Raw genomic sequence first — 12,336 nt, forward strand, 5'->3', positions numbered from 1 at the left:
CTGGAGGTCTCTACGTTGCTTGAGGTCGTCACCGACGTTACAAGTTAAGGACGAGATCTACTTAAAGGAAATGAAAGGGGGAGGAGATGGCCGATGGGAGGCGTGGGAGAGAAAAGGGAGCTGTGGTTGTCGCCGGATCCCCAGGACGGCAAGGGCTCCAAGTGGGGAAGAAGGACCTCGACATTTTTTTCTTATCTTTTAACTAATAATTTAAGAAAATTAAGGAGAAAAAAAATAAGATTTAGACACGTGTGCTTACATAAGTATTTGGACAGATAATCAATAGGTTTTACACGCTCAATTTTTTTTGTTAAACACACGCGTGCAATCTGACATAAATAGTAGTACCAGACACAATTTTAAAAAATTGCGTGTGTAATATGATATTGATATTCGTCCTCAAAAAATATGTAACAGGGATTTGGGTTACAGGTGAGATGACTACTTATGTATTTTGTCAATTTGTTTTATATTCAGTTTCCTATAATGTGAAGAGCATGGTGTGAACAATAAGATGCGCGGCAAATAGCCAATACCATAAGATTCACAATAATCATGAAAATAGGAGCAAACATGAAGTAGTATTATTTATTTATAGCAAACAGAAGTCCAACTACTTATTCTGTGTTACAACAGTCAAGAACCACAATTTATTTTACACGAGAGCAAATATATAACATTTTTTGTTTTTGTTTTAGAAGGGAAGCACTAGACTTACTCGACAGGAACTAACTTTTCGCTTTGTAAAATCTTATTTTCAAATGGAGGAGGTTTCATATCTCATTTTCTTGTTCAATGGCCTTGATCTGTTTCCTTTGAGTCCGACATAAAAGAACAATCAGGACAAGGACAATCAACTTTCTCATCTATTGTGCTAGTCATACAAGAGCAATCAGGGCAAGGACATTCTACTGTAGTCAACAGATTTCTTGTTCTTGGGAAGTTCAGATTCACAGTATATTTCTTGGTTAAGATGCTTGACTAAATGGTTCCCAGAGTTTCAACATGACTCTCAGTTGACTCACTAGTGCTGAGATAGAAGCAAAGTGCAAAAACCATGAAAAGCAAGACAACTGAGATTTTCTTTGCCTTGAATCCAAAATTTAAGTTTAGTCCCTCTTTGATTCTTTTGATATTGATGCTGTTGCTCAAAGCAATTGAGTTGTTGAAATTTATAGTGATACATTTCTTATGATGTTCGATACTAACATTGAAAAGTTAGTACTAGTTAGGATATCTTGTTGTATTAGAGTATATGCTGATACTAATTTCTCTTGGAAAGTTAAGATGGTATCGTTGCTACCTATGCACAAACAAAAGCATCAATGAAAAAGACCAACTAATGCATATTTTGGTTTAAACTGATACAATGCGTCTCAGTTACGTTTCAGATATTCCAAAATAATTGCTGCTTCTAAGTTATTTACAACCTTCTTAACACATTTATTAACGTCAAGGACTAGTGGTGTATCTTAAACACCACCATCTATACCCCTTTCAAAATTTCTTATAGAAACTAAGGGTCCACCAAAGTATATAGAAAATCAGGTTCTCTATTAGTTTCCACATAACACACATATTGCAGTAAGTAAATGACACAATGGGGTTTTACGTGGAAAACTCCTAGCTTACGAGATTAAAAATCACGACCTACCCTTGTAGGATTTCAACTTCACTTAAGCAAACTTCAGATTACAACCTATTGTAACCTAGGAATTAACCTCTTAATCCCTCACTAACTTGTAACAACTCTATTACAAGCCACTTTGTTATAACTCTATTACAAAGGTTATACAACTTGACTAACTCTAGACAAGACACAAACACAAAGGTTTCCTACACAGTGCTTCTAATTAAGCTAAGTAGGAATTACAAGTAAGGTACTTTAACAAAGGTGTAACACAACTAAGGACATGTAATGACTTAATACAAGGAACCGGTCCGTTGTTATGTTGTTATTTGTTCTTGATGCTCTTGAGAATCACTTGCCAGATTGATTGCTCACTTGAGAGAGTACTTGATAATTCTTCAATATTCAAGTGATGTTTTACCTTTGCTTGAATGTTAATATTGCATAGGTGACATCATTTGAATGATGTAAGCATGTTTGGTACAAGACATTCCCCATAAAGTTGACTGCTGCACTGTTTGCTCTGTTGCACGTGCATGTAGCAACTTTACAACTGTCTGGGGGTTGACTGGTACAGTCATCAAGGGATTGGTGTTCATCTATTCCCTCTGCTGTTTCTCTTGACTCTGAAGAATTAAACCATGTCCCCGACTTGAGGATTGTTGATCTTGAGTCCTTGAGGATGTTTAACAGGTTCCCAATCTGGTTCTTAACGTTAAGTTTGTTAGATCATCAAAATATAACAAGGATACATATAAACCTATCAATTTCTCCCTTTTTATTGATGGCAAACTTATAATTTAAGTTCCCTCTAAGAACCAGAATGACATACTCATATTCCGTATCCCCCCTGAATCTGTTCCCCCTCAATTATTTCCCCTTTTTGGCATCTTAAAAAGATTAGTAACAAGCAACAAGCAAAAAAAAGTCCAGTTTGGTTAACTCATGCCACATGTGCGCATACAATCATGGTGAAAAATAGAGCATAAGAGCAAGGCATACAACAAAAAGACAAAACTTTAATTAATTTTTGGAAATTAAGCAAGCAGCAGTTTCAAGGTTACCAAACATCCACAAAATAAAAACATCAAAAAGGTACCAGTCATAAACATCATTAGAACTAAAACAAAGGACAGACACTAAGACTTGACACTGGAAAGGGAACATTTTTTAGGGAGCACCGGAAGGGGAAGGCCTAGATGAAGAGGCAAGGGTTCTAAGAAGGATGTCCATTCGAGCATTTGTTGAAACCTGCTTGTTGAGCAGTCTCTCCTTCAGGTCCTCAACCTGTTTCCCGAGGTTAGCATTTTCTTTTGTCAGACGGGCAACCTTTGTGCTTTGAGAGCTGCTGGAACCAGGTGCCTCCTGAACCTGACTAAGCTGTCCTTCGAGAATGACATTCCTTTCCTTTAGCTTCTTTATCTCTTCAGGGGCACTATTCTGAGCGTTGATCAACTGAGAGATAGTAGAAGTGCTGCCAACCCCTCCACTCTTTTCAATGCATTCACACTTCTCGAGGATGGTCTTGGAGAAGGTTTACTTACGAGTACCCACTTAGCTTTTCCTAAAGGGACTTTGAAGAATTCAAAGACCTTAGTGAGGAGGAACCCATAAGGCAGCCCATGATTACCATCCTTAAACTCTGCCACCTTCTTTATGTGTTCTATCAATAAGGCCAAGCATATTTATAATTGTGTAGCCATCCAGTGCTTTCATAAGAACCAGGTCTGCTTGTGATGTAATGGACCATCTTTCTGCACGAGGGAGCAGAACCTTGTTCACCAATTTAAACAGTAGTTGGTACACTGGAGAGAGGGCCTTCTTGTGTACCCGTTCCCCTTGTTGCACTGCTTGATCCTTCAAGATGGCATTTCTGAAGTTCGAGGAGAAAGTTCCCTCAACAAAAGACATACCCCCCAGTAGGTACGCCGAAAATGGTTCCCAACACAACAGTGTCTATCACAAAATCAACACCATTTACTTTCAGACAAATATTATCATCCTCAACTATGAATAAGCCGACATAGAAACTGCGCACTTATTCCTCATAAACCTTAGGACTGTCACTAGTGAATAGATGTGTTCACTATTGGTATTCAACAATGTCAGCTAATTGGCGCATTCCTGATAGGTCAAGAATATTAGAGGCAAATGTACGACCCCACAACACTTTTTGGTTTCTCAAATTTTCCGTGCCAACATCCTGGGTTGCACCTACCTTGGCCTTCTTTGAGGAACCAGGTTCCTCACTGGAACCAGCCTTTCTTTTCACTGATTTTCTCATACTCTTCCCTTTGTCTGTAGACTTCTTGGACACTTTCTCAGCAGACTCCTCAACCACTCGTTCACCAGACTCTTCAACTAGTTTTTCACCAGACATATCTACAACCTTTTCACCAGACACCTCTTCCACTATTTCACTAGATTTTTCACCCTCAACAATGCTCACACCCATCTCACTCACAGATGACTCTTTCTTTAAGGACTTACGAACCAAGGAACCAGGTTCCTTTTCCACCTCATCATCAACCTCAACAACTAGTGCAGGAGGCATTACCTTTCCATCTTTCACCAATCTCCTTTTCTTTTTTTCTTCTTTGTTTTTCTTTAGAACAGACTCAAGCTCTTCCTTATTTTGCAACCTAGTGATAGGTCTCTTAGGAGTTGACTCCTTGGGAGTTACCTTTCTACTCCTAGCACTAATGAAGCTCGCAAGAGCCATATTGTCATAGTCTTCCTCTTGACTATCCTCATTCTCCTCCTCAGACAGAGATCTCATCTCAGGAACTTCAATTGATAATGGCTTAGCATAGAAATGGGGAGAGGGGGCAGGATTAGTACTGACCTGGGAAGAACTAGAGGGCTCTTCTTGGGCGGAGGGATCAGGTCCCTCAGTTGGTTCCCCCTTCCCCAATAGTACTGTCAGGTTCCAAAGTTTCGATAGGCACCAGTTCCCTACCCTCGACCTTTGCACCATTATCCTCCCCCTGAGACTCAGACACACCCTTATAACCTCCAACCAGATTTCCTCAGTAGCTATGGACAACATATTTTCTATAGCTTCTTGTTCTTATAACTCCAAAGTAACTTCAGAAGGCATAAGAGGAGTATTACCTGTAGAAACAAGGCCTAGGGCTGTCATTGTTGATTCATCACTGGTATGACCCACACCCTATTCTTTCTCAGATCTTTCCTCCACTGGTAGGCTAGAAACTTCTTGATGTTCTACTTCCTCCACTGTAACTTCTTATACCATTTTTTCGGCGAGGCAAAAGAAGAGGTCACAATAATTAAATTTCTTGGGATTCAAAGTTTTGCGACTTCGATGAGAACCAGTACTAGATTGGGTTGGAAAGGAAACAGAGGGTGGTTGTGTCTCTGACTTAGGGTTTGGACTAGTTGGAGTGGGGAATGTGGGCTCTATCACTGATGCTTCAACGAATGAAGACATAGTGGGGATGATGCTTGGAACATTTTGTGTTTCTTGAGTTTCAGACATGGTGGAGTATAGTGAGTTGAAGAAGAGAGTATTTGGTTTGAAGAAGGAAAAGAGGAATTTTGGATTTTTGATGTGAACAGTTTTGAAAATGACTGTGAGTGGATTTATTTAAGAGGGGGACAAGTTAGGAATGGGTGTTAATTTTGGGTAGACGGGTCCTTTCATAATAGGTGAGACGTTTGGGTTTAAAAAGCGGGGAAAAAGAGAAACTGACTATTGACTGATGTGACACCGTTTTAGTCGTTTAAAAATTGTTCATGAGAGTACATAGGAGCTACTAACCTGTGTCAAGGGAACCAGGTTCCCTGATAGATTTTGCAAAGGTAAGCCTCATCCTTTGACCAACGTGCAATGCATTAGCTACTTGTTTACTCTGTAATCATCATGCATGTCTACCTTTAATGGTATAAAGATGAGTTAGACTTTGCCATAAAACACTTTTTAGCTATTTTACCTGTACAATTCTTTTGTAGCCAATCATCGAGGGACTAGATCCTTAGCTTGATTTCATCAACCCTAGTGCCAAGCAATTCTTTTCAAAGTGCTCTCTGCTTAGTGCTTTGGTGAATATGTCTACAATTTGATCTTCCGTGCTGCAAAATTTCATGGATATGAGCCCTTTTTGTACATTATCTCTGAGAAAATGGTGTCACACATCAATATACTTTGTTCTCTTTTGTTGATCTGGATTCTTGGCCATGTTGAGAGCACTGGATTGTCACATAGTAAGGGCACACTTAGAAAACACACCAAAATCTTCCAGCTACTACTTAATCCGTAGCAGTTGAGCACAATAAGAGGCAGTCCCCACATATTCAGCTTCTGCAGTTTAGAGGGCCACTGAGTTTTGTTTTCTTATACCCAATGAAATTAGACATGAACCCAGAAATGTGCCATGCCAGAAGTGCTTTTCCTATCTACTAGATAGCCTGCATAATCAGCATACCCAATTAAATCAAAATTGTCTCCTAAGGGATATTAGAGAACCAGGTCTCGTGACCCTTTGAGATATCTCAGGATTCTCTTGGCTACCTTCAGATGAGATTCTTGTTGATTAGATTGAAACCTGGCACAAACTCTCATACTAAAATCATTATCTGGTCTGCTTGTTGTGAGATACAGGAGTGACCCTATGATACCTCTATACATGGTCTCATTCACATAGGATCCAGGTTCATCCATGTCTAGATGAGTGGCTGTGGCAATGGGAGTATCAATGATTTTTATCCTTCCATGTCAAATCTCTTCAGCAACTCTTTGATGTACTTCTGCTGACTTATCATTGTCCCCTTAGGAGTTTGCTTCACTTGTAAACCTAAGAAGAAATTCAATTCCCCCATCATGCTCATTTCAAACTCACTCCCCATGAGTTTTCCAAATTCCTCACACAGAGAGTCATTCATTTCTCAAAAATAATGTCATCAACATAGACTTGCACAATGAGTAGGTTCCTCCCTCGTTTCTTCAAAAAAGGGTATTGTCAATTTTTCCTCTTGTAAAGCCATTTTTTAGAAGAAATTTTGACAATATTTCATACCAAGCGCGAGGAGCCTGCTTTAGCCCATACAAAGCCTTGTCAAGTTTAAAGACACACTCGGGATGCTCATGATTCTCAAATCTAGGTAGTTACTTGACAAAGACTTCTTCCTTTAGAAAACCATTTAGAAATGCACTTTTGACATCCATTTGGAACAATTTGAATTCCATATAAGATGCAAATGCAATGAGGATTCTGATCGCCTCCATTCGAGCAATTGGAGCAAAAGTTTCATCATAGTCAATCCCTTCCTCCTGATTGTAACCTTGAACTACTAGCCTTTCCTTGTTTCTTGTTGTGTTTCCAAACTCATCAAGTTTGTTTCTGAATACCCACCTGGTTCCTATAATGGTAAGCAGGTCATAGAACCAATTGCCACACATTGTTCCTCTCAAATTGATGGAGTTCTTCTTGTATAATTGTAATCCAGTTTGCATCTTTCAATGCCTCTTTGATATTTTTGGGCTCTATTTGAGAGAGGAAGGATGAGAAGGCAAGTGAGCTTCTTGTCTTTGATCTGGTTTGAATGCTTGAATCAAGATGAGTGATTACATTTTCAAGAGGGTCTGAACTTTTGTGCTTCCAATTAGACACCTGAATCTCATTGTGAGAAGGTCCATGTATTTCTGAATGTGAACCTTAATTGCTTCTCATCTCAGCATGTGGGGTGCCTTGGACAACATCGACAACTCTATTCTGAGCTTCAGTTGTTGTGATTGAGGGACCAAGTTCCTCTCCATCTGTTGGAGATATGGTTGCACCAATCTCGTTTGAATCCTTGACGTGGCTCATCATATCAGTCTTTCCATTTTCCATGTCAATAACATCACCAGGGACAGTTTACTGTTCTCCATCTTGATCACTCTTATCATGTAAATCTTTTCCACATAAGTGGTGAGATTCATCAAAGATCACATGTATGCTTTCCTCAACACATTAAGTTCTTTTGTTGTACACTTTGTAGGTTTTGCTTTGTGATGAATAGCCTAGAAAGATTCCTTCATCGCTTTTGGCATCGAATTTTCCAAGTTCTTTCTTGTCATTGTTGAGAGCAAAACATTTACAGCCAAAGTTCCTTAAATGTGTTAGCTTGGGCTTTCTTTCGTTTAGCAGTTCATATGAGGTTTTGTTCAGAAGGGACCTGATCATGCACCTGTTCACCAAATAACATGCAGTGTTAACGGCTTCTGCCCAGAAACTTTTTGCAATGCCACTATAAATCAATATTGTTCTTTCCATGTCTTCAAGATTCCTATTCTTCCTCTCCACAATACCATTTTGTTGAGGTGTCCTTGGAGCTGAAAAATTGTGAGTGATGCCATTTTCAGCAGATGATTCGTCAAATTTGGCATTGTCAAATTCTGTACCATGGTCAGACCCGATACATACTACATTATTGCTCATCTTCACCTGGATCTTCTTTACAAATGCAACAAACACCTCAAAGGTTTCATCCTTGGTTCTAAGAAATAGAGTCGAGGTGAATCTGGAATAGTCGTCCACTATAACAATGATAGGTTACAAGTACCTTGGGCATAAGTACTTTACTTTATGTTTTGATGATCTAACAAACTTACCATCCAGAATCAGATACAGAACCTGTTACACATCTACAAGACCTTGAGATCACAAAGTTCCAAGTTGGGATATAACTCAACTCTTTAGAGTGGAAGGAACAACTGAGGAAACGGGTCCCTACCAGTTTCCGAGGAGACTGTATGAAGTCAACTCTCCAGCAGGAAAGTTACTGCCTGCACACGCTACTACATAAGAACAGTGCATCAGTCAACTTTCTATGGAAGGTTTTTTTACCTACCTTGCATTATTTTAAGTGATGTCACACACGTATAAATATCATCAAGGAAGGTAAAACAACTTACTTCATGAGAGAACCAGATAAAGGACCTAAAACATAGCTGGTACAATAATTCAAGTTAATCGACTCAAGATAATCTGGGCAATGTGATTTAGATTCACAGGAACCATATTAGGGACCTGATACCTTGGTGTTCCCCTGACAGAAGTATAAGTCAACTGTACAGTTGGAAAGCAACTGCAGAAAGTGAATGCCTACAATAGTGCAGCAGACATGCAACAGTCACTTTCCATTGAGATTGGACATCACCATTGTGAATTGACATCACTAATGTAATGTCTTGTGTAGTATAAACCTCATGCAAAGCACAATATTTAGGTTCAACACTTGCAAATACAGAAAATGAAAATCCTCTCTCAAGTGCTTGCAACAATCTCTCTCAAGAACAAAGTTGCTTCAACCTCAATGACCGGATACAAGATTGAAGTTGTCTTAAGTCCTTAGGTTTGTTGAGTCTTTGTTATTTGTTCTTCAATTGTAACTCCTATCTTGCTTTCTTAGAAGCTGTTTTAGGAAACCTAAAATCACAAACCCTCCAAGTTTGTGTCTTGGCTAGAGTTAGTCGAGTTGTAAAGATTTTGTAATAGAGTTATTACAAAGTGGCTTTTAATAGAGTTATTACAAGTGGCTTGTGGTGAGAGCATCACAAGCTAGTAAAATCCTTTGTAACTAGGGTGTCACAAAATGGCTTATGGTAAGAGTACCACAAGTTAGTTGAATTCTTTGTAATAGAGTCATTACAAAATGGCTTGTAATAGGGTTTGCAAGTTAGTGAAGTTGAAAGCCTACAAGTATAGGTCGTAATTTTTGTCCCCTTGAGTTGAGATTTTTCCACGTAAAAATCCTCTGTGTTCTTTACTTTCTACCGAGCTACTGTGGGAACAATTAGAGAACCTGATTCCCTATACTGGTTGGTTTTATAGTCTATTATTTACAGTGGGAACTTATAGAGAATCTGGTTCTCTACACAGCGGAAACTTATCCTGTCTATCATTTACATACTTGTTTAGTAGTTAGCACTTTACCAAGCTGATATAGGACTATATTGCTATACAGTTTGGTTCATTAGTATTTTCAGAGGAAACTCATAGAGAACCCGGTTCTCTATATAGTCTGGTAGATGCTAAGTTTCTAATAATTAGTATCAGAGCGGGTTCTTTCTAAAAGGTTAATACTTAGAAAGTATCTACATGGCTGCTCCACCAAATCACGAGGAAGACAATCAACGTACAGACCACCAAATTTCAATGGTTAATACTATGATTGGTGGAAAATAAGAATGCATGATTTCATTATGGCTGAAGACTCAGAGCTGTGGGATGCAATATGTGATGGGCCTTTTGTTCCCATGAAAACTGTTGGTGAGGGAACAGTTACAATCCCAAAAACAAGAAAAAAGTACAACGATGCTGATAGAAAGGCTATTGAGAAGAATTTTAGGGCAAAGAAGATTCTTGTTTGTGGCATCAGACCAGATGAGTACAACCGCATTTAAGCTTGTCAGTCTGCTAAGGAGATTTGGGAAGCTCTTCAAACTGCCCATGATGGAACTACTCTGGTTAAGCAGTGCAAAATTGATATGCTTACTACTGAGTATGAGCTTTTTAAGATGAAGGAGGATGAGTCTATTCAAGATATGCACACACGTTTCACCTCCATTATCAATGAGCTTCACTCCCTTGGTGAAATCATCCCAAGAAACAAGCTGGTTCGGAAAATACTCAGTGTTTTACCAGGTTCTTGGGAAAGTAAAGCAAATGCTATCACTGAAGCCAAGGATTTGCAGAAACTGACCATTGATGAACTCATTGGAAATCTCAATACTTATGAGATGAAGAGAAAAAAGGATCTGGAAAGAAGAGAGCCCAAGAAGGAGAATAACCTGGTTCTCGAGGCTGCCAATAAAGACTCAAGTAGTGATGACTCCGACATGGAGTATCTCACTCGAAGATTCCAAAAAATGATTCGAAAAAATGGTGGATTCCAAAGAAAAGAAGTTCCAGCAGGAATTTCGAAGAAAATGATTGCTGCCATAGGTGTGGAAAATCTGGATACTTCATTAAAGACTGTCCTCTTCATAAGCAGGATCATTACAAAACCAACACTAAAAAGGCCACTAAAAAGAACCAGGTCCCTGATAGAAAGTTCAAAAAAAGAGATGATGCTAACAACATGTTGAAGCAAGCCCTAGTTGATTGGGGAAATTCCTCTAATGAATCTGAAGGTGAAAATATGATGGTTGATGACAATAGATCTTCAGAATATGAGTTAATCTTTGCACTCATGGCCAAATCTAATGATAATGAGGACAAGGAGGAAGATGAGGTAAGTTTTCTTGATGTTCAAAGAAATTTGAAAACTTACTCTAAGAAAAAATTGATGTCCTTAGCAAATGTGTTGATTGATGCCTATCACAACCTCATTAATGAGAAGAATTCTTTAGTAGAAGAAATTGGTGGCATTGAACAAGAGAAGGATTATATGGGAGTTTCCATTGTAGACTTAGAGGAAACCATTGAGAGTATTAAGAAAGAAAAGGAGGTTTTAACTAAGAGTAATGCTAACATTGAGCACGAGAGAGATGATCTATTGGTGGTAGTTGTAAACTTGAAGGAAACAATTGGGGAACTTAAAATGAAAAGTAGGCCTGAGAATTCTCAAAAAGGAAAGGCAGTTGCAAGTGAGGCACACATTAAGCTTGAAAGTGAGTTAAATTCAGTGAAGTCTAGTCTGTGTGCTGAGCTTGAGAGAAACAAACAAGTTCAAGAAGAACTAGGAAGAGTGAAAAGTGATCTTGAAAAATCACTTAAGTGGACCTGGTCCTCTGATGCTATCACTGCCTTTTACACAAACAATGGGGGAAACAGGAAGGAAATCAGGTTCCAAATGAAAAAGACTCCCTATAACCCTTATAGCAAGTATGTTATTGTACCTGACAATTGGCTTTGCACTCACTGTGGCAACACTAGACACTTTAAAGAAAATTGTAAGGTCAGAATTCAGTCGTTGTAGAAAAATATGGTTTTTGCTGAAAACGTAACTGCTGCTACGAAACCTGGTCCTTCACATAAAAAACATATAATGCCTGCTTGGACCAAAAGAGCCCTCACTCACCCCTTTTCTCATTATAAGGACTCCTGTAAAGTTAAAATTCAGTCATTGCAGAAAAATAAAGTTGTTGTTGAAAAGAGGCATATTGATGAGGAACCTGGTTCCCAGAAAAGAAAATATGTGTTGCCTGCATGGGCAAAAAGAAGTCTGATCCACCCGTTCTATCATTACAAGAGACCCAAACTCTTTTGGGTTCCTAAGTCTAACTCTTGACTCTCTTGTGCAGGGAAAAGTGAAAGGGAGCAACCTACAATGGTACATGGATAGCGGCTGCTCAAAGCATATGACTGGAAGTACAAATGATCTCCTTTCACTTAAGGCCCTGCAAGGAGAGAGTCTACCCTTTGGAAATAGCTAAAAGGGGTACACTCTAGGAGTAGGAAGGATTGGAAAGTCACTCGCTCACTCAACTGAAAACGTGTGCTATGTCAATGGCTTGAAGTAAAGTCTCTTGAGTGTTTCTTAGATATATGACAAGGGAAGTAAAGTGGAATTCGTGTCCAAGATATGCACAGTCACCAATATTGTGACTAGTGAGGTGGTGCTTGTGGCCAAAATATACAAGAATGTCTACACTACTGATTTTAATTCCCGGTGTGATCTAACATGCCTAAGTGTCATTAATGATGATGCTGAATTATGGTGAAGATGACTGGGCATGTGAGTTTCTACTTGTGAACAAG

General features: G+C 39.0%; 2 protein-coding genes across 2 annotated transcripts; one reads left to right on the forward strand and one right to left on the reverse strand.

Annotated features, from left to right (window-relative positions):
- Window positions 1-3,716: 3,716 nt before the first annotated feature.
- On the reverse strand, window positions 3,717-6,311 carry LOC138887013 (uncharacterized protein At1g10890-like). The gene is made up of 3 exons (XM_070168721.1): window positions 6,162-6,311; window positions 5,412-5,502; window positions 3,717-4,549 (listed from the first exon to the last, which is right to left on the reverse strand). Exons 1-3 carry the CDS (start codon window positions 6,309-6,311, stop codon window positions 3,717-3,719), a joined length of 1,074 nt encoding a protein of 357 aa, XP_070024822.1.
- Window positions 6,312-9,821: 3,510 nt separating this feature from the next.
- LOC104238019 (uncharacterized) lies at window positions 9,822-12,011 on the forward strand. The gene is made up of 5 exons (XM_070168722.1): window positions 9,822-9,998; window positions 10,110-10,477; window positions 10,579-11,533; window positions 11,699-11,788; window positions 11,880-12,011. The coding sequence occupies exons 1-5, from the start codon at window positions 9,822-9,824 to the stop codon at window positions 12,009-12,011; spliced, it is 1,722 nt and encodes a 573-aa protein (XP_070024823.1).
- Window positions 12,012-12,336: the final 325 nt, after the last annotated feature.

This window comes from Nicotiana sylvestris, chromosome 3, assembly GCF_000393655.2.
Source record: "Nicotiana sylvestris chromosome 3, ASM39365v2, whole genome shotgun sequence".
Taxonomy (NCBI): domain Eukaryota; kingdom Viridiplantae; phylum Streptophyta; class Magnoliopsida; order Solanales; family Solanaceae; genus Nicotiana; species Nicotiana sylvestris.

Excerpts from the sequence above, each read along its gene's own strand:
- LOC138887013 (XM_070168721.1), bottom strand. The coding sequence starts at position 6,311 with ATGGATGAACCTGGATCCTATGTGAATGAGACCATGTATAGAGGTATC. Across the intron at positions 5,503-6,161 it reads AACAAGAATCTCATCTGAAG|AGTAAACAAGTAGCTAATGC; the intron begins GTAGCCAAGAGA and ends TGATGATTACAG. Across the intron at positions 4,550-5,411 it reads ACCTGGTTCCCTTGACACAG|TACTATTGGGGAAGGGGGAA; the intron begins GTTAGTAGCTCC and ends GGAACCTGACAG.
- LOC104238019 (XM_070168722.1), top strand. The coding sequence starts at position 9,822 with ATGCATGATTTCATTATGGCTGAAGACTCAGAGCTGTGGGATGCAATA. Across the intron at positions 9,999-10,109 it reads TTAGGGCAAAGAAGATTCTT|TGCAAAATTGATATGCTTAC; the intron begins GTTTGTGGCATC and ends CTGGTTAAGCAG. Across the intron at positions 11,534-11,698 it reads ACTTTAAAGAAAATTGTAAG|TCATTGCAGAAAAATAAAGT; the intron begins GTCAGAATTCAG and ends GTTAAAATTCAG.